Source organism: Suricata suricatta, chromosome 8 (assembly GCF_006229205.1).
Source record: "Suricata suricatta isolate VVHF042 chromosome 8, meerkat_22Aug2017_6uvM2_HiC, whole genome shotgun sequence".
Lineage (NCBI taxonomy): Eukaryota > Metazoa > Chordata > Mammalia > Carnivora > Herpestidae > Suricata > Suricata suricatta.
Window position 1 is genome coordinate 17884827 of NC_043707.1, and position 19008 is coordinate 17903834.

A 19008-nucleotide genomic window follows, 5' to 3' on the forward strand; every position below is an offset into this window, starting at 1 on the left:
ACAGATTGATGACTCTTCTGCATCTATTTCTCTGGCCCAGCTTACAAAGGTATATATAAATATATATATTCTTGCAAATATAAATCTTTTTCTAACATCGTATTTTTTAAATGTGGAACAATTGTTTGAAGAGGGGTTGGGGGAGGATATGTTTTGTGAAAACCCTGTATACATTATTACTATCCTGTAAAGAGTAGTTGCCGCTTTGAGAAGATAGGGAAGTATTTTGTCAGCCTCACCATAATGTTGGAATGTTGGTCATCTTCAAGACAGAAGAAACACATGAAGCTACACTTACTTGGTGCTTTTTGTTCTTGTTTTTTGTTTTTTTCCCCCCTCATACATTTTGTTTAATTATACATTGGAAACTAACAAAGTTCTGGAGGAATTCCCTGGTTTTGGCTGTAAATTACGTGGACTTTCTTTAAGCAGCCAAAATAGAAGCTTTCCTTTACATGGACAATTGCACGGTTATTTCTTGAATATTTGAATTGATCCCATGAAGGTCAACATTTTAAATGTGTAACGATTGTTTCTTTATGCTCTAGACTTGTAGTCTGTCTGCATTAGAAAAAGTTTTAAACAACCTAATTTGTTTGAACACAGACTACAGTGAATTGTGTCAATGTATAAAGCTGTTTGCAGGAATATACCAATGTGTGTGTTTGGCAGGGGGGCAATTTGTTACCTCCTGAAATAATTGTGTATGCCGTGTTTTGCGACAAAATTGCTTGCATTATCTGCTCAACAATGTGTACCTTTTATTTGGGAAAGCACTAGTGATGATTACTTTTTAAAACAATAGATGTGGCTTGCAAATCATGCCTTAAAAAAAGAAAAGACATTATAGAATAGGCAGATTTTTGAGGACCAAGAAGGAAGTCTTCCAGTTTTCCAAAAGTCCTTTTCCCCCCTAGTATCAGAAAGTAAAACCAGACTTAGCAACCAAGATTAATGAGTTAGATGGATTTTCCATTAGTGCTGTCCCTCTCTTATGCTTGGCTTTGTTATAGATTGTTTCCTTTTCCCCTAGAATGTATTCTAAAAAGATGTCCTAGTAACAAATACAGCTTTTTAAGCTTTTGTTCTGGGGATAGTAAACATTAAAATTGATGATTCTAAAACACAAAGTGGGCTGAAACCATCCTCTCTCAACAATTTTCTAATGCAAAGTGGTGTAGCATAGAGTTTATATCTTAAGCAGTTTATAGTTCATGGTTTTAATTCTTATGTGCTGTAAGGACCCTATTTGAGTTTTGGTCTGTTCCTACCATTGTTTCTTTGTGGGAAGCAGTTGGGGAATTTTGGAGGTTTGGGGGATTTTTTTTAACTACTTGTAAATTAATGTTTGGGTTCAAACAAATTAGTTGTTCAACATCTGTAATCCAGTTTTCTGTAAATGTTGCTGTTGTTCTAAGCTCTGTTAATGTTAAGCTTCTTTGTATATAAAATTACAATAAAATGTTAAAACTGGTTGCTTGTTTTGTGGATGAATGTAAAGATAAAACCCAATGAATGGCTGATCTGAGTGCTAGATGCTTGAAGATTCAAATTATCAGGACTCACTCCCTTAGACCCTGCTTATATCTAGACTCTTCTATATAGTATCTTAAAGATGAAGTTCATAAAACTTTGGAGAGTCAGATTTAAAATGAGTACTCAGTTGCATGTGCTCTGCACTTAATTTGAAATTGATTCTACTACTTAAAGAGCTTTCTGACTTCATATCATCTGCATAATGTTCAGTTGTTTAACCTATAACCCTCCCTCCAAGTTGTAAGTATAAAGTCTTTATGCAATGACACTTGAATTATTTTTAAGGCTTAAAATATCAAGTGTTTTCTTAATCTGTTTTTAACTCTTAGAGGAGTTCTATGCAAATCTTAATGTACGGTACAAACAGGGTCTAAGGTTTGAGTGCCCACAGCAAGACCTTCTTCAGCCCTGCCGACATCCAAACATCATGTAATGACCTAAGGAACCCCTGGTGCCTCTTCTAGGTTATACGTGTAAATAGCTTTCAGTTTTAGGTTTTATGCAAGATTAGATACTGCTCTTTACAGGATGAGTGGTGTTGTCTTTGGCTGTGTGGTCTTAAATGTGTTTCTAATGTGTGTGTCAAATAATTACCTGTTAAACAGACTGCCAATCTGGCTGAAGCCAATGCTTCTGAAGAAGATAAAATTAAAGCAATGATGTCGCAATCTGGCCATGAATACGACCCAATCAAGTAAGTCCATACATGCTTCATACTGATAGGTACATTGGGGTGGATTTTCCGCCCCAGACAAAAGCATTATTCTCTCAAGGTTTTGTGTACATGTAATTCTCTTTCCCTTTCAGTTACATGAAGAAACCTCTAGGCCCACCACCTCCATCTTATACCTGTTTTCGTTGTGGTAAACCTGGCCATTACATTAAGAATTGCCCAACAAACGGGGTAAGTCCAAAGTAGAAACCATGATACACCTTATTTTTCTTTCAATGATTTCTTCACTGTCGTATTTTTCTTGGGTAAATACTGCCTTCTCTATTGCAATGGCAAATGAGCACATGCTGTGAAGCCAGATTGCCAGGCTTCAGATCCTGGCTCTGCCTCTTAATGGTTGACTGAGCTTGGGCAAGCCACTTGATTTCTTCAAGCCTGCTCAGTCTTCTCTATGAAACGGACATGGTAATAATAGTATTGACCTTGCACGGCTCTTGTGATGTTTAAATGAAGTCATATATGTAGAGCACTACAAATAATATAAGCAATTAATAAGCACTGCATGTTCGCTAATATTAAACAAAGGTAACTGCTTTCTTTCTTCCTCCTGTCTCCTTTCCCCACCAAATAGGATAAAAACTTTGAATCTGGTCCTAGGATTAAAAAGAGCACTGGTATTCCCAGAAGTTTTATGATGGAAGTGAAAGATCCTAACATGAAAGGTGCAATGCTTACGAACACTGGAAAATACGCAATACCGACTATCGACGCGTAAGTATTCTAGTTAGGTATGACCTGTGAGGCCATAGCCCATCTGGCCGCTAGTGTTTCATGTAGGCTTGGGCTTGCGACTTGGCTGCCCGGATTTCTTGTGAACCGTCGGTCTCCATGTGTTGCATTTCTGTGTGAAGAATGAGAGGCTGCAGTCTGCTCCATTAAATGCAAATTTAAAATGAACTTGGGGGTTTTTGTTATCACTGAGTGCCACTTCCCTTGTGGGCTTCTAATTTTTTCTTTTTCTGTCATACCCTGCTTTCTTCCTCATTCACATACATACTCCCACATGATCCTATATGCTATCTACATTTTTTTAACTGAAAAAGACCAATGTCTTAATTATTCTGAGAAACAGAAGGCTTAAGCATAAAAGTTCTGTAAGATGTAAGGGCAAATTCAAGTGCCAAGAATAAATTAAGACGTAATTTATTGAACAAATTTGGACATATCGTAATTTATTGTCCAAATTGAACAAATTTGGACATACCATGTGAGTCTTAAAATTCCAAAATATGGTTTATTTTATAAACCCATTAGTAATTTATTGTCCAAATTGAACAAATTTGGACATACCATGTGAGTCTTAAAATTCCAAAATATGGTTTATTTTATAAACCCATTAGTTGAGATGAGCTGCAGCTCCATACCCTATACCTTGATACTTATTTTTAGTATGTTTTCAGATCTTTTGGGAGCCAGTTTTTAATGAAGTGGATAGACCTGAAAACCTAGTGGTATAGGTCAGCTAGACTTCTCATTTTATCTGCTCTTATTAATCCATCTAAGCACCTTTGTGATTTCCCTCACCAGTTATGAACTCACGTGATACAGAGCACCATATTAACTGTCCCTTTGGACTGTGTTCTTTACCAAGTCCTCAGGTGGGGTTACAAAGTGAGGGCGTCCCCAGGACATAGCTTGAGAAACATCCCTTTAGAGAATAGGAATGCCCTTGTTCTTAGTGACACAGAGAATATGTAAAAGAACACAGTTGTCCTCAGCCTCATGCTGCAGTGTGGGAAGGTGTAGTGCTCAGGTGAGGTTGATGAAAACGGCTCTGCCATCGAATGATCCTGCAACGATTTCTTGGTTTTGAGTATGTGCTTTAGTAAGTAGGTTGTTTTCGTTCACAGATAAGGATTAGTGTTTTCCTGAACTCCCAGCCCTGCTCACTTTCTCCGTTTCACTCCCATCAATTTTTGATCAGTCACCATCCTGTGTCTTGTGGTTCATCTTAGAGCAGTTCGTTGTTACACTGTTTCTGATTTCATATGTGCTTCCAGACAACGTAGGTTGAAATGGACGGTTTAAGAGCAGACCGCTTCATCTTAATATAAGATATACAAATAAAAGTACTTAAATAGAAGTTTGTGTCAGAAAAATTAATATCGCCCTTGTGAACCCTAACTAATAATTAAGTTCATTGTTTTTGAATGCTGAAATATAAAAGCCCATTTGTGCCAAACACACAGCAAATACTGGGGAAATGGGAGCCCAAATATTTTAAATGAAACTTTCACCCTCTCCACTAACACCACTGATAAACAACTTAGACTCTTCTTCTGTTTCTTTTTTCTATCCTCTGTTCTCCTTTTTTTTTTTTTTCTTTCTTTCTTTTCTCTCTTTTGGGCAGTGGGAGACTCCTCTTTCACAAATTGGGAACAATGGGGCATAAGCAAATTGATACTTATTTCTGGAGTCGTGGTGATGTCTATGGAGCAGCTGCAACACAAATAACACACCTCAGGTACCCTCCTCTGTACAGCTGAGATGCTTTCATTTGCAGCGTTGAGATGGACACACTCTGTTCCTAAATGAGCTAGAATTTACCTAGGAATTCCTATGTTTTACAAACCTGCCTGATTACAGAGAAGATGTGGGTGTTGAAAGCAGTGGTGACAACTCTGAGAATAGTGTATTTTGGTTTTTTACTTTCAAAAAATTAAAAAAAAATTTTTTTAATGTTTATTTTTGAGAGACAGAACGGGAGCAGGGAGGGGCAGAGATAGAGACAGACAGAATCCAAAGCAGGCTCCAGGCTCTGAGCTATCAGCACAGATGCAGGGCTTGAACTTAAAAAACTGTAAGATCATGACTTGAGCCAAAGTTGGATGCTTAACCAACTGAGCCATGCAGGCACCCCTGGTTTTTTTTATTTTCAATATGTTTAATATACAACATTTCTGCAAAATGCATTTCTACTACAAAATGGACCCCTAGTGACTGAAATGTTGCTTTGTTTGTAACACATATTCTAATCATTGAAGTCGTTAATATTTCTTAGTTGTCTATGAATAGATTAATCTTGCTTTAAAAATACTAATTAGAAGTAGACCCCTGGTTTTGAAGTCTGTTCTAGCTACTGGTGTGGTTGGTGGCATAATATTTCCCCCCCCTTAATTATATGTCAGCACCAGTTTCCGTTTCCCATGTTACAGCATGCTGTCTAATACCTTCACAGGTTCTGGGGACTGTTGGTCTGTGGAAAGGCATTTTTCCCCCCAAGCAACATTGTAGGATAGAGAAAACTGTGGTTAGTGTGTTGTCAGGTCCAAGTTCCAACCCTGTCTCTGCCACTTAAACTTGTGGCCCTCAGTTCTAGAGTTGTGGATTCTAAAGATCCTTTTAGCCAGTTTTATAGCATTTGTTTTTTTGTTATACTTGTTTAGGATTTTGTTTTGTCTTTTTGTTGTTTAGGGGGAAGATGTTCATAACTACTCCCTATTTTGGAATTATACTTGTGTAAACAAATTTGGCATCGTACTGAATTATAAATTCCCATTATGGTATAGTAGAACGTGTACTATCTCAGTAATACTTTGCTTTGTTAACAATGTTAAAAGAGTAAAACCTTCTTTTACAGAGAAGCATATGCAATTGGAAAGAAAGAAAAACCACCTTTCTTACCAGAGGAACCATCTTCTTCTTCAGAAGAAGATGATCCTATCCCAGATGAATTATTGTGTCTCATCTGCAAAGATATTATGACTGATGCTGTTGTCATTCCCTGCTGTGGAAACAGTTACTGTGATGAATGTAAGAAATGTTGAACCTTCAAAGATACACACCTTAGAATATATTTATTTGGAAAGGCTCTTTGGGAACACTCTATGTTTTAATAATGCAGTATGAAATGTTGATAGGTTGAAAATTGGTCAGTTCATCAGTGCACATTTAATAGCAAGAACTGTTTTTGATGCTACATTTTTTTTCTTTAAACAATAGCCTTTTTGTCCTTTTAAATATTAGAATTGACCATTTCTTGTACCTTCATTAGGGTAACTGTACTGAGGTTTTATAAAATGTAGGACTTTTGTTTCCTACGCATTTTATTTTCCTTTATTTTGTAAAGTTTATTTTTGAGTGGGGGCACACAGAGAGGATCCAAAGTGGGCTCTGTGCTAACAGCAGAGAGGCCCATAGGGGGCTCAAACTCACAAACCGTGAGATTATGACCTGAGCAGAGTCGGACACACTTAACCAACTGAGCCACAGGCATGCCCCTGTTTCCTACACATTTTAAATGGTATGCAGAATTTTAAAAGCCTTTTGGGCATTAGATATTCTGGATATAATTTTAAATGTTACCTAAATCCCTTTTCTGGATTGTGGAAAAATAGTTTATTCTAAAATTCCTAAGTGTAATTGAGTACTGCTCTCTGTAAACTTATTACCCAACATCTGCCATGCGGTTACTTGTGACTTCTTTTCCTGATCCTTTATATTAGCTCTTGTTTTTTTTCTGCCACTTATTTCTTACCCAGATGCAAATGGCATTGTCTAAAAATTTCTCTGCTCAATCCTGTTCTGGACTTCTTCATTTCTAAACATAGCTTTGGAATATAAATCTTTCGTTTGGGGCCTCTTCAGTGAAGACCAAAGTTAAGAGGTCACATAAGATTTGTTTCCAGGTGTCTTAGATTTAACAAACCACTTCCATTACTGAACTTTTTACTACACTGAAGTGTAATTTGTGAATCTAATTTAGTGTTACTCCTCTACTGTGCTATAGGTATTGTTGATTTCCTTGCCTGAATAATGTTTCTGGTTTTTTATAATGCCCTTTTCTCTTTTTTAAGCTATTTATTTATTTATGTGATCTATGCACCCAATGTGGGGCTCGAGCTCACGACCCTGAGGTCAAGAGCTGCTTGCTCTTCTGATGGAGCCAAGCAGGTTCCCTCCTCCTGATGCTTTTTTAAAAACCCTGTTAGCCATGTACATTTTTTTACCCTTCTAGACTGTATCTTCTATTTTTTTCCCTGTACTATTCCAGTTTTTAGCTAAACAAAGAGAATAGTATTTAGGAAAGAGTACTTTTTCTCTCAGCTTAAATTTTAGTTTAAATTCTATTCGTGACTTCTGTTTTTAAGGTAGAGAGAAGTTAGAGCAAAGGAGTGCTCTCAGGCGAGAGTCTGTTCTAAGTTTCTTAATCTTAGAAATGATTAGTAACATGTGCTTGGAAAGAGTAATGTAGTATTTAAAATATTTTACATAGGTATAAGAACAGCACTCTTAGAATCGGATGATCATACGTGTCCAACATGCCATCAGAATGATGTCTCTCCTGATGCTTTAATTGCCAATAAGTTCTTACGACAGGTAACTGACTTTGTATCCCTTTTGGACATTTTTTTTAAGTTTGATGGTTTAAACTGTGTTTCAGTAAGTACCACCTTACATTTCCCTGCATCTTTCTGTTTGGTATCTATAGGCTGTTAATAACTTCAAAAATGAAACCGGTTATACAAAAAGACTACGAAAACAGTTACCCCCACCACCACCCCCAGTACCGCCTCCGAGACCACTCATTCAGCGCAACCTACAACCTCTGATGAGATCCCCTATATCAAGACAACAGGATCCTCTGATGATTCCGGTGACATCTTCATCAACTCACCCAGCTCCGTCTATATCTTCGTTAACTTCTAATCAGTCTTCCTTGGCCCCTCCTGTGCCTGGAAATTCATCTTCTGCCCCCGCTCCTGTACCTGATATAACTGCGACGGTGTCCATCTCAGTCCACTCTGAAAAACCAGACGGACCTTTCCGGTAAGTCTGTGTATCTCTCACTATCAGGGAACAAGTGAGATCAGGAATATGGGTTTTCATTGTTGTTTGTTGCTTCAGTAGTTATTGTAGTGACCAGCGTGTATCATCTTTATGTATGAACCACTGTGCTCAGTAACGTGGGTGACTCCATAAAGTAACCCATTGCTAACCAGGTACTTTTAAGAGACGACACAAGTCTTATTGGAAGAACCGGCAAATGAAGTAGTTTCACTTGGCAAATGATTAAGCATCCCAGGGTCAAGAATTATACAAGTTGCCAACAACCTCTGTTAAATTATATACTACAAGAGTGAATTACTTGTAGTCATACTGATGATATTGAAAGCGTAGGTTTGAGCAGAACTAAGTACAATTTGGTTAGGTGAAAAAGAGGGGGTAAGACATGGGTGGAGGTAGAGAAGGAGGAAGCTAACTGTTTTGGAGCATAATTATGTAGGAGACTAACGAGAACTCACTTTATAATCCTACCTCTTTGGACATAAAAAGGATCTTTAGACATGTAGTCCAGTGGTTCATAAATTCTTTTTTTATTATTATTTTCAAATGTTTATTTTTGAGTGACAGCATGAGCACACATGACCCCAAGTAGGGCTAAGACCTCACTCAGAATTTGGCTTTTTAGTGGTGGGGCTGGAAGGAGAATTTACTCTTAATCTTGTATTCTTTTGGTCCCACAGTTTGATTTTCTTCCTTTTTGAAGCTTTATTATTCTAATAATTGATTTCTCTCCCATCTATCATAGATAGTACTTCCTTCTTTTTTCCTTACCACTTTTGTGTCCAAAGAGCTATCCACTTGACCCAAAAGTTTAACGCCTCTTCATGCAGGTGGTGGGCCAACAGACTTACAAAATTACTAATTTGCTTACTCTTACTCTTCCATTTCTGGTAACTTTTTCACATATTGCAAATTCTCTGGTCTTCTAGGGATCCTGATAATAAAATACTGCCAGCTGCAGCCCTTGCATCAGAACATTCAAAGGGAACCTCCTCAATTGCAATTACTGCTCTTATGGAAGAGAAGGTAAGTTTTTTTTTGGCTTTCAAATTTGAGGTTTATCTTACAGTTTTCTGATTTTGTTGTTGTTGTGTTTTGTTTGTTTGTTTTTTTAACTCTCACCCCCCCCCCTTTTTTAATTGTTTCTTTTTATTTATGTTTTTTTCCTAAAGGGTTACCAGGTGCCTGTACTTGGAACCCCATCTTTGCTTGGACAGTCACTGTTGCATGGACAGTTGATCCCCACAACTGGTGAGTAAAGTCATTTTGGTTTGAACATGGTCTCCTTTAAAAAATAATTTTAACTTTATTTAACATGCAATTTCATCTTTACCTACTGTTCTTGTTTCCAAGGTCCAGTAAGAATAAATACTGCTCGTCCGGGTGGTGGTCGACCAGGTTGGGAACAGTAAGTATATATTTAAAAGAATCTCCAGATGATTGCTTTCAAACTAGATAATGGGAATTATAACTAGTATGTTGCCAAATGTTCATTATAAACTCCCTTTTACATGACATGTTAAGAGTGAGCTGAAGTTAGATGCTTAACCAACTAAGCCACCCGGAAGCTCTCCCTTTTTACTTTCATGTGTTAACAAAGTGATCTTGACAGGATCTCTGTTAATAAATAGACAAGATTAATTGAAAGAGTATTTGAAATACTGAGTCATTTTTTGTGCTAATAGATTGACCTTTTTCTTATCCTTTATTTTTGAGAGAGAGAACGCATGTGCGAGAGAGAGTGTGGGGGAGGGAGACACAGAATCTGAAGCAGGCTCCAGTCTCCAAGTTGTCAGCACAGAGCCAGATGTGGGGCTCAGACTCAACCTGAGCCAAAATTGGATGCTTAACCAGCTGAGCCACCCAGGCGCCCCACCTTTTTCCTATCCTTAAATGGATTTCCAAATTTCGATTTAACACATTAAGATTAAAGGCTGCTTGCTGAACATAGAATTTCTCATTTTGAATGATCTGTTAATGAGATTTTATTGCATATTAAAATCTATAAGATATTTTTTGCCCTGTGAAATACAAAGAATTATGATCTTTATAAGATGTTCTATGGCATTAAAAATTGGAGTGTTTATTGTCTTTTTATCTATACAATCATTTGTATCTATAGTCTGTATAAACAATCTTGCATATTTATATAAACTGGTTTTCTAAAATTATGATTTTTTTTTAAAGATAAATCAAATTTTCTGTTTAAACAAATAGGCTAAAGGAGAGAAATAGCAGATTATGTCAGTAGAAGGAACATGGGATTTGGGGACAGGTAGGCCTGAGTTGGAATCCCAGCCCCTGCACTTGGCAGTGCCATGACGTTGAGCATGCGATTTTACTCCTCAGCCCCATTGCCTCATTTGCAGAGTTACTCAGAGCAGTGCTAATTTCTCACAAGCACGGTGTCCAGCAGCCAGAAGGGCTCTTCCTTACTTCCATAACAAGTTCACAGTCACTTGTAGGATGCTAAATGAAATACCATATTGTGGAAAATATTGTACATTGAGGTTTAATTATTGTCACAGTAGTTAATCAGGAAAATTAATTCAAGTAAATGTAATGCTTGCTCTTCTCTCTTTGGAGCAAGTTTCAGAATGGGGATCAGAATGGGGAGGAAAAATTTTTCTAGAATAGTTAAAATAGGTGTCTTTAAAGCCTATACACTAAGAGGTTGTATATTGTACTCAAGCCCATTTTATCTTTCTTTCCACACAGTTCCAATAAACTTGGATATCTGGTTTCTCCACCACAGCAAATTAGAAGAGGGGAGAGGAGCTGTTACAGGTATGCTTGTTAAAGATTATGAAGAGCTGTAATCTGATGACACTGCTGAAAAATAGAACACAAAAAAATTAAAGCACGGCAGGGGAAGGAGGTTACTTGTCTTATTCTTATCTCACTTAAGTCCTCAGTAGTTGGCCTTGAGGCCTAGAGAACAGGTTACATTTAGTATTGTAAATGATGGCTTTAGGCTATATCTTTAATACCCCGTCCCAATGACTACTTTTTCCAAAACACAGCAGAATATTAGCTTGCATTTACTCTTTTGAGGGTAGAAGGAAGTCATTAGGGCCCAGACAGTATTTAAGGTGTCAGTTGAAGATGAAAGTTAACTAGCTTACCTCCTAAGCATGAAGAATTCCATTTACTTCTCTTCTAGACTCAGTTGTCCCAAGTCTTCCATCTTCTCTTTTCCAAAAGAAGAGACAAGGAGATTGTTCAGGGCTTCTGCCCTGGACAGGCAAAAGCCGTGTTATTCTGCAAAGTAAGCCATAGGTCTTATTGTCTAGGTCATTCTCACCACAAAGGTAAAGGGCCTCCAAATGAACTTTATAACAAAAATACTAAGGGTATCTTTTAGTGCTCCACTGAGAATTACTCAGGAACTCTGTTACTAGATCCATGTTAATGGAAGATAATATTTACTAATTCAGAATCTGAAGAGGCTTAAAATCTAAACCGCTGCTGCTGCTGTTCAGTATCTGTTACCTAGAATTTAAAGAATCTTTAGCCTAACAGAAATCAGCCAATGTTTTAAAGAAGCCACTATTTCTTTTAAGGGATACAATTCAGAAACTTTGGCCCGCACTGTTCTTTTCACCTAACCCATTGAGAGAAAATATTGAGATTTTTAGTTGTTGGTTACAAATGTTAAAAGTGGTACTTATTTTCTTGAGGATGAAAGAGCACAGGGAATATAATCAGTGGTATTGTGATGGCGTGGTGTGGTGGCAGTGACGGTTACACTGGGAGCATCACATAACGTGTAGACTTCACAGAATTGAATTGCTGTGTTGCACACCGGCAACTAATAACGTAACCGTGTGTGTCACCTATACTTCACTGTTTAAAAAAGATAATAAATAAAAAGTACTTTAAATACGAAACACCCCACAAAACTATGAAGCCACTTAACAGCTAGGTTTCCAAGGGCATATGAACAATGTGGAGAAATGCTCATGATAAAATGTCAGGTGAAAAATAGAATTATGTTATATTATACAAATAAAAAATACCTAGTACTACTTCTACATTGAAGGATCTTTTCACACTTCCTACCTCAAAAGATTATAGGAGGTGGTTTTTCTTCATTTAAAGTTTTAATCTTGGAAGGCATTTTGGAGAGGCCTAGATCACTGAACCATTAACTTTATTAGTTCCTTTAAATGACAGATTAGGAAGTCACCAGAGATCATTGTCGAGGGATAATGAATCTGAACTTCATAAAAGAGAACTTCTAAATATAGCATCTCCTTATGGAGAAGGCCCTGTAAACTTGGATTATCTCAATCCTCAAGTGGCCTTAAAAATTATATCGGTGTTACTTGAATAGTTGATTCTGTTCCATTGTTTGCAAGTTTGAAGACAATTAGATAGAAAAAACAAGCTTACTTGTCTCAGGTGTTGTTAGTTTGAAGGAATAATATCTTGGAATTTATTTCTCCAGAAGTATAAACCGCGGACGACACCACAGCGAAAGATCACAGAGAACTCAAGGCCCGTCACTACCAGCAACTCCAGTTTTTGTGCCTGTCCCACCCCCTCCTTTGTATCCACCTCCTCCCCATACACTTCCTCTCCCTCCAGGTGTTCCTCCACCACAGTTTTCTCCTCAGTTTCCTCCTGGCCAGCCACCACCTGCTGGATATAGTGTCCCTCCTCCAGGGTTTCCGCCAGCTCCAGCCAATTTATCAACACCTTGGGTATCGTCAGGAGTGCAGACAGCTCATTCAAATACCATCCCAACAACACAAGCCCCACCGTTGTCCAGGGAAGAATTCTATAGAGAGCAACGACGGCTAAAAGAAGAGTGAGTGTTTCAGTGTGAAATTATCATACACTTTCATTTTCTGATGTAACATTAAACAGGTATCTTTGGAAACATTTTCTCGTGTTTCCATCTAGTACAAGAAAAATCACCTAAAATTAAACCAAAGCCATACAAGCAATTTCCTTAGGGAATCCTAGTTATTTATAGTTTTAAAGTGGAAAACTAATGGCAATTTCATTCATTTCATTCATGATCTAATTACATTTGTCTTGTTAGTTTTCTTAAATGGTTTTTGTTAACTTTCACTCTTTAACTTTATTTTACTAGGGAAAAGAAAAAGTCCAAGCTAGATGAGTTTACAAATGATTTTGCTAAGGAATTGATGGAATACAAAAAGATTCAAAAGGAGCGTAGGCGCTCATTTTCCAGGTTAGTGTTTTGCAAGCCTTCACAACAGAATTACAAATGGGACTCTGAATATCCAGGGATTAGCTATGGATATAAATAACATTGCACTTACGGAATTTTTCTGATTCGGTCCAGGCTTATAGAGATGGAGATGTAGCTTATTTCCCAATATTTGTTTATTGAAATATTGTCTCAGTGTAAATTCTATTGTGTAGAACTAGCAGTTATGGGGATTAAATTGCCCTTGTCCCTTGAAGTTACTTATATTGTGAAATAATTGGGAAAATGTTTGTGGAAGGAAAGAAATAGAGGACTAGCCAAAGAACATTTCTGAGGACCCTTTTACCTAAGGCTACAGCTTCTTGCTGGAACATTAACCTGTGTAATTATGAAGTAGCGGTAGAATACAAATTGCTTTATCAACAGAAAAACTGAATTATAAAAATTCCCTGGAAGTTTGTTTAAAAGACTTATTTTTTTAAGCTTACATTTGTGGTTCCTTTCAAAGTGTTAGACTACTGGCCAACGTAGGACAAAGTAATTACTCCTACTTCAATAACCAGATAGGAAATACAGTTTAAATTTAATTGGCATTTTGTTTAATGTTAAGTTAATTAGCTCATATAACTCACGGTACATTAATGCGCTTCACTCTAATTGTCAAGATTTCACTTTTGTTTTGTAACAAGTGATTGCTCTGATCTTTGTGTACTTTATTCCATTCCAGTAGAGGTCACTGTGCCTCTTTAATCATCTAAAATGAAATTTGATGTAAAGATGGATGGAACCGTGAGGAGAGCATGCTAGAATCTAAGTCTGTATTTTATTTTGTAAATATTTCTCAACTATCAACTATTGTTTTGTTTTTTGTTTTTAGGTCTAAATCTCCTTACAGTGGTTCATCATATTCAAGAAGTTCGTATACTTATTCTAAGTCAAGATCTGGTTCAACACGTTCACGTTCTTACTCTCGATCATTCAGCCGCTCACACTCTCGTTCCTATTCCCGATCACCTCCATACCCCAGAAGAGGCAGAGGCAAGAGCCGAAATTACCGTTCACGGTCTAGATCTCATGGATATCATCGATCTAGGTCAAGGTCACCCCCCTATAGACGATACCATTCACGGTCAAGATCTCCTCAAGCATTTAGGGGACAGTCTCCCAATAAACGTAATGTGCCTCAAGGGGAAACAGAACGTGAATATTTTAATAGATACAGAGAAGTTCCGCCACCCTATGACATGAAAGCTTATTACGGGAGGAGTGTTGACTTTAGAGACCCATTTGAAAAAGAGCGTTACCGAGAATGGGAAAGAAAATACAGAGAGTGGTATGAGAAGTATTATAAAGGTTATGCTGCTGGAGCACAGCCTAGACCATCAGCAAATAGAGAGAACTTCTCTCCTGAAAGATTTTTGCCTCTTAATATCAGGAATTCTCCCTTCACGAGAGGCCGCAGAGAAGATTATGCTGGTGGGCAAAGTCATAGAAGTCGAAACTTAGGTGGCACCTATCCAGAAAAGCTTTCAACAAGAGACAGTCACAATCAGAAGGACAACACAAAGTCAAAAGAGAAGGAGAGCGAAAATACTCCAGGAGATGGTAAAGGAAACAAACATAAGAAACATAGAAAAAGAAGAAAGGGGGAAGAAAGTGAAGGCTTTCTAAACCCTGAGTTATTAGAAACTGCTAGGAAATCAAGAGAACCTGCAAGTGGTGAAGAAAATAAAACAGACTCATTGTTTGTTCTCCCAAGTAGAGATGATGCTACACCTGTTAGAGATGAACCAATGGATGCAGAATCCATCACCTTTAAATCAGTGTCTGAAAAAGACAAGAGGGAGAAAGATAAACCAAAAGCAAAAGGTGACAAGACCAAGCGGAAAAATGATGGGTCTACTGTGTCCAAAAAAGAAAATGTTTCAAAACCTGCTAAGGGACCCCAAGAAAAACTAGAGGGAGAGCGTGAAAAATCTCCTCGATCTGAACCTCCACTTAAAAAAGCCAAAGAGGAGACTCCAAAGACCGACAATGCTAAATCATCATCTTCCTCCCAAAAAGATGAAAAGATCATTGGTACCCCCAGAAAAGCTCACTCTAAATCAGCAAAAGAACACCAAGAGACAAAACCAGTCAAAGAGGAAAAAGTGAAGAAGGATTATTCCAAAGATGTCAAATCAGAAAAGCTGACTAATAAGGAAGAAAAGGCCAAGAAGCCTAGTGAGAAAAGTAAGCCACCTGAAAGCAAGGGAGAAAAAAGGAAAAGAAAAACTGAAGAAAAAAGTGTAGATAAAGATTTTGAGTCCTCTTCAATGAAAGTCTCTAAATTGGAAGTAACTGAAATAGTGAAACCATCACCAAAGCGCAAAATGGAACCTGATACTGAAAAGATGGAAAGGACTCCTGAGAAAGACAAGATTTCATCATCAACTGCCCCGGCCAAAAAAATCAAGCTCAATAGAGAAACTGGCAAAAAAATTGGAAGTACAGAAAATGTATCTAATACGAAAGAACCCTCTGAAAAATCGGAGTCAACATCTAGCAAAGTTAAACAAGAAAAGGTCAAAGGAAAGGTCAGACGAAAAGTAGCTGGAACTGAGGGATCTGGTTCAACTCTTGTGGATTACACCAGGTAATCTTGATTATGGGTGGTTGAGTGTGTGTGTTAAAGAATTTCCTTTAATTTTATCCATGCTTTTATGTAATATATAAGTTAAGAAGGGGTTAGATTTGGTACACCTTGGTGACTCAAGTCATTTGAACGTCCAGCTCTTGATTTCAGCTCAAGTTGTAATCTCTCTCCCTCCCCCTCACTCGCCTTCCCTCCCCCTCCTTCCTCCTCTCTCCCCCTCTCTCCCTCTCTCTCCTTCTTTCCCTCTCTCCCTCTCTCACTCCTTCCCTCTCTCTCCCTCCTGCCCCTCTCTTGAAAAAAGGAAGGGATGAAGCTGGTTTACTCCTGTCTTTAAAGAAAGGAGTTGAAATAAATAGATACTGTGAGCCAAGATTTATTTTTATACAATCCTGTATTTAAATCATTTAATCTCTATCAGAGTAATTGGGTTTTGAGAGTTAAAAGGACATTTATATTTAAGTTATTAGCCTTATGTATTTATCAGTGTTGAGGGGCACCTGGGTGGCTCGATCAGCTAATGTCTGACTCTTGAGGTCTGCTCAGGTCTTTAAGTTCTATTTATCAGTGTTTAGTAATAGTAAATTTTTCATGAATTAACAACATTTTAATTCTTTTTAGTACGAGCTCAACTGGAGGTAGTCCTGTGCGGAAATCTGAAGAAAAAACAGATACAAAAAGAACTGTGATTAAAACTATGGAAGAGTATAATAATGACAATACAGCTCCTGCTGAAGATGTTATTATTATGATTCAGGTTCCTCAGTCCAAATGGGATAAAGACGACTTTGAATCTGAAGAAGAAGATGTTAAGACCACACAGCCTATATCCAGTGTAGGAAAACCTGCCAGTGTTATAAAAAATGTCAGCACAAAACCGTTAAATACAGTCAAGTATACTGAAAAAGAAAGCGAGTCATCAGAGAAAATTCAAAAACTCACCAAGGATGTTGGCCATGAAATTATACAACATGAGATCAAAAGTTCAAAAAACTCTGCATCCAGTGAAAAGGGAAAAGCCAAAGATCGAGATCATTTGGTGTTGGAGAAGGAAATCCCTGAAAAGAGGAAAAACAGCACTCAGCCAGAGAAAGAGAGTAACTTGGACCGTCTGAGTGAACAAGGGAATTTTAAAAGTCTGTCTCAATCTTCCAAAGAGACAAGAACTTCAGATAAACATGATTCTGTTCGAGGCTCCTCAACTAAAGACTTTACTCCCAACAGAGACAAAAAAATGGACTATGACAACAGAGAGTACTCAAGTTCCAAACGTAGAGACGAAAGGAATGAATTAACAAGAAGGAAAGACTCCCCTTCTCGAAGTAAGGATTCTGCATCTGGACAGAAAACTAAGCCAAGGGAAGAGAGAGATTTGCCTAAAAAAGGAACAGGAGATTCCAAAAAGAGCAATTCTAGTCCCTCCAGAGACAAAAAACCTCATGATCACAAAGCCACATACGATACAAAACGCTCAAGTGAAGAGACAAAATCTGTAGATAAAAATCCTTGTAAAGATCGTGAGAAGCACACATTAGAAGCAAGGAACAATAAAGAACCAGGTGGCAATAAATCACTGTATGTGCTTAGCCCCCCAGACCCCCCGATTGAAAAGGAGCAAGTTACTGGGCAAACAGACAAGAGCGCTGCCAAGCCCAAGCCACAGTCAAGCCACTCCTCCCGACTTTCCTCCGACTTAACTAGGGAAACAGACGAAGCTGCTTTTGAACCAGACTATAATGAAAGCGACAGTGAAAGCAATGTGTCTGTAAAAGAGGAGGAAACTTCAGGAAAAATTGCTAAGGAACTGAAAGATAAAGTTGTAGAGAAAGCAAAAGACAGCCAGGACCCTGCAGCAGTCAGCCAGGTGGACACCGCCAGGAGCCAGAGTCAAAGCAGTCCTAGTGTTAGTCCAAGTAGAAGTCATAGCCCTTCTGGCAGCCAGACGCGAAGCCACAGCAGTAGTGCCAGCTCTGCAGAGAGTCAGGACAGCAAGAAGAAGAAGAAGAAAAAGGAGAAGAAAAAGCACAAGAAACATAAAAAGCATAAGAAGCATAAGAAGCATGCAGGCACTGAAGGAGATGTGGAAAAAAGCCAAAAACACAAACACAAGAAAAAGAAGTCAAAGAAGAGCAAAGATAAAGAAAAGGAGAAGGAGAAAGATGACCAAAAAGCAAAATCTGTCCCTGTATAAAAGGACAGATTTTAAAAATTGACTTAATTACTAAGTCATCTGTATTAAATTTTGTTATAATGTAAAGAGATTCAAGCCTTGTAAATAATGATATGGAAGACCCTGTGCTGCACTTAAAATATTGCTGCTTGATTATTTGATTTTTACATCAGAGCTTTATAACACGAACTTTTGTACAGAATTGTGAGTTGTGACCATGTAACATGAGAGGTTTTGCTAGGGCCTATTATTTTTAACCACCATTAATTAGTTGGGGTGGAGTTTACTGTACTGTGAAATTTTCACATTTGAATTTTTTTAATTGCCTGGCAAAAGCTGGTATCAGTTCTAAAATATCAGCAGAATGATTTGCTGAATTCATTACAACCCCGTTATGTCACTTTTTGATTACAATAAAAGTTTTCAGTAAACTTTTCAAATGTCGAATATTTGAATTATTTGAAGAAAGTGTGTCCTGTTTCTTCCCTCCTCCAATTTCCTCATTTAAAGTATCCTTGAGCCTGCATTATAAGCCAAACTGAATGTTCAAAATTAGGGAGCAGACATGGTAGAGAGACTTCATCAGTGGGCTGGTAGGAGGTGGTCGGAAATAAGAAATCAGGATTAATTGGAGATCTGGGTGGGAAAAAATCGTAAGGGTCTTAAACATGTAATTAGAAGTTTGGACTTGAATTTTAGCGATGAGGAACTGTGATTTGCTTATCGTCGTGTATTTTTCTGGAAACCCTGATAAAGGAATATGAAATTCATTGATGAGCTGCCAGCTAGAGAGTACACATCAGTGAGCCTCTGTGGCCAACCCGGTTTGCCCAGTTGACCAGCAGCAGTCGGTCTGGGAGCACTGGGTGGACTATAGTGGGCTCCTCCTTTGTGTCTGCGGATCAGGAAGTATTATAGGCAGCAAAAAGCTATCAAAAGGGTTTGGGGAGTTGGGGTAAGAATAGGAA

The 19008-nt window shown here is 37.9% G+C and overlaps 1 protein-coding gene across 2 annotated transcripts in view; it reads left to right on the forward strand.

Moving 5' to 3' along the window:
- The window catches only part of RBBP6 (RB binding protein 6, ubiquitin ligase), a 31443-nt gene extending 12963 nt beyond the window's left edge, over nt 1-18480 (forward strand). The window contains exons 4-18 of one of the 2 annotated variants that reach the window (XM_029946064.1): nt 5-49; nt 2142-2230; nt 2344-2440; nt 2841-2980; nt 5850-6022; nt 7485-7588; nt 7701-8038; nt 8986-9082; nt 9229-9307; nt 9410-9464; nt 10775-10843; nt 12507-12869; nt 13158-13259; nt 14116-15873; nt 16492-18480. In XM_029946064.1, coding sequence (XP_029801924.1) covers nt 5-49; nt 2142-2230; nt 2344-2440; nt 2841-2980; nt 5850-6022; nt 7485-7588; nt 7701-8038; nt 8986-9082; nt 9229-9307; nt 9410-9464; nt 10775-10843; nt 12507-12869; nt 13158-13259; nt 14116-15873; nt 16492-18061 — 5079 coding nt within the window. In that variant the 3' untranslated portion in view covers nt 18062-18480. The remainder of the gene's footprint in view (nt 1-4; nt 50-2141; nt 2231-2343; nt 2441-2840; nt 2981-5849; nt 6023-7484; nt 7589-7700; nt 8039-8985; nt 9083-9228; nt 9308-9409; nt 9465-10774; nt 10844-12506; nt 12870-13157; nt 13260-14115; nt 15874-16491) is intronic. The other variant, XM_029946065.1, reaches the window with a different exon arrangement.
- The last annotated feature ends 528 nt before the right edge of the window (nt 18481-19008 follow it).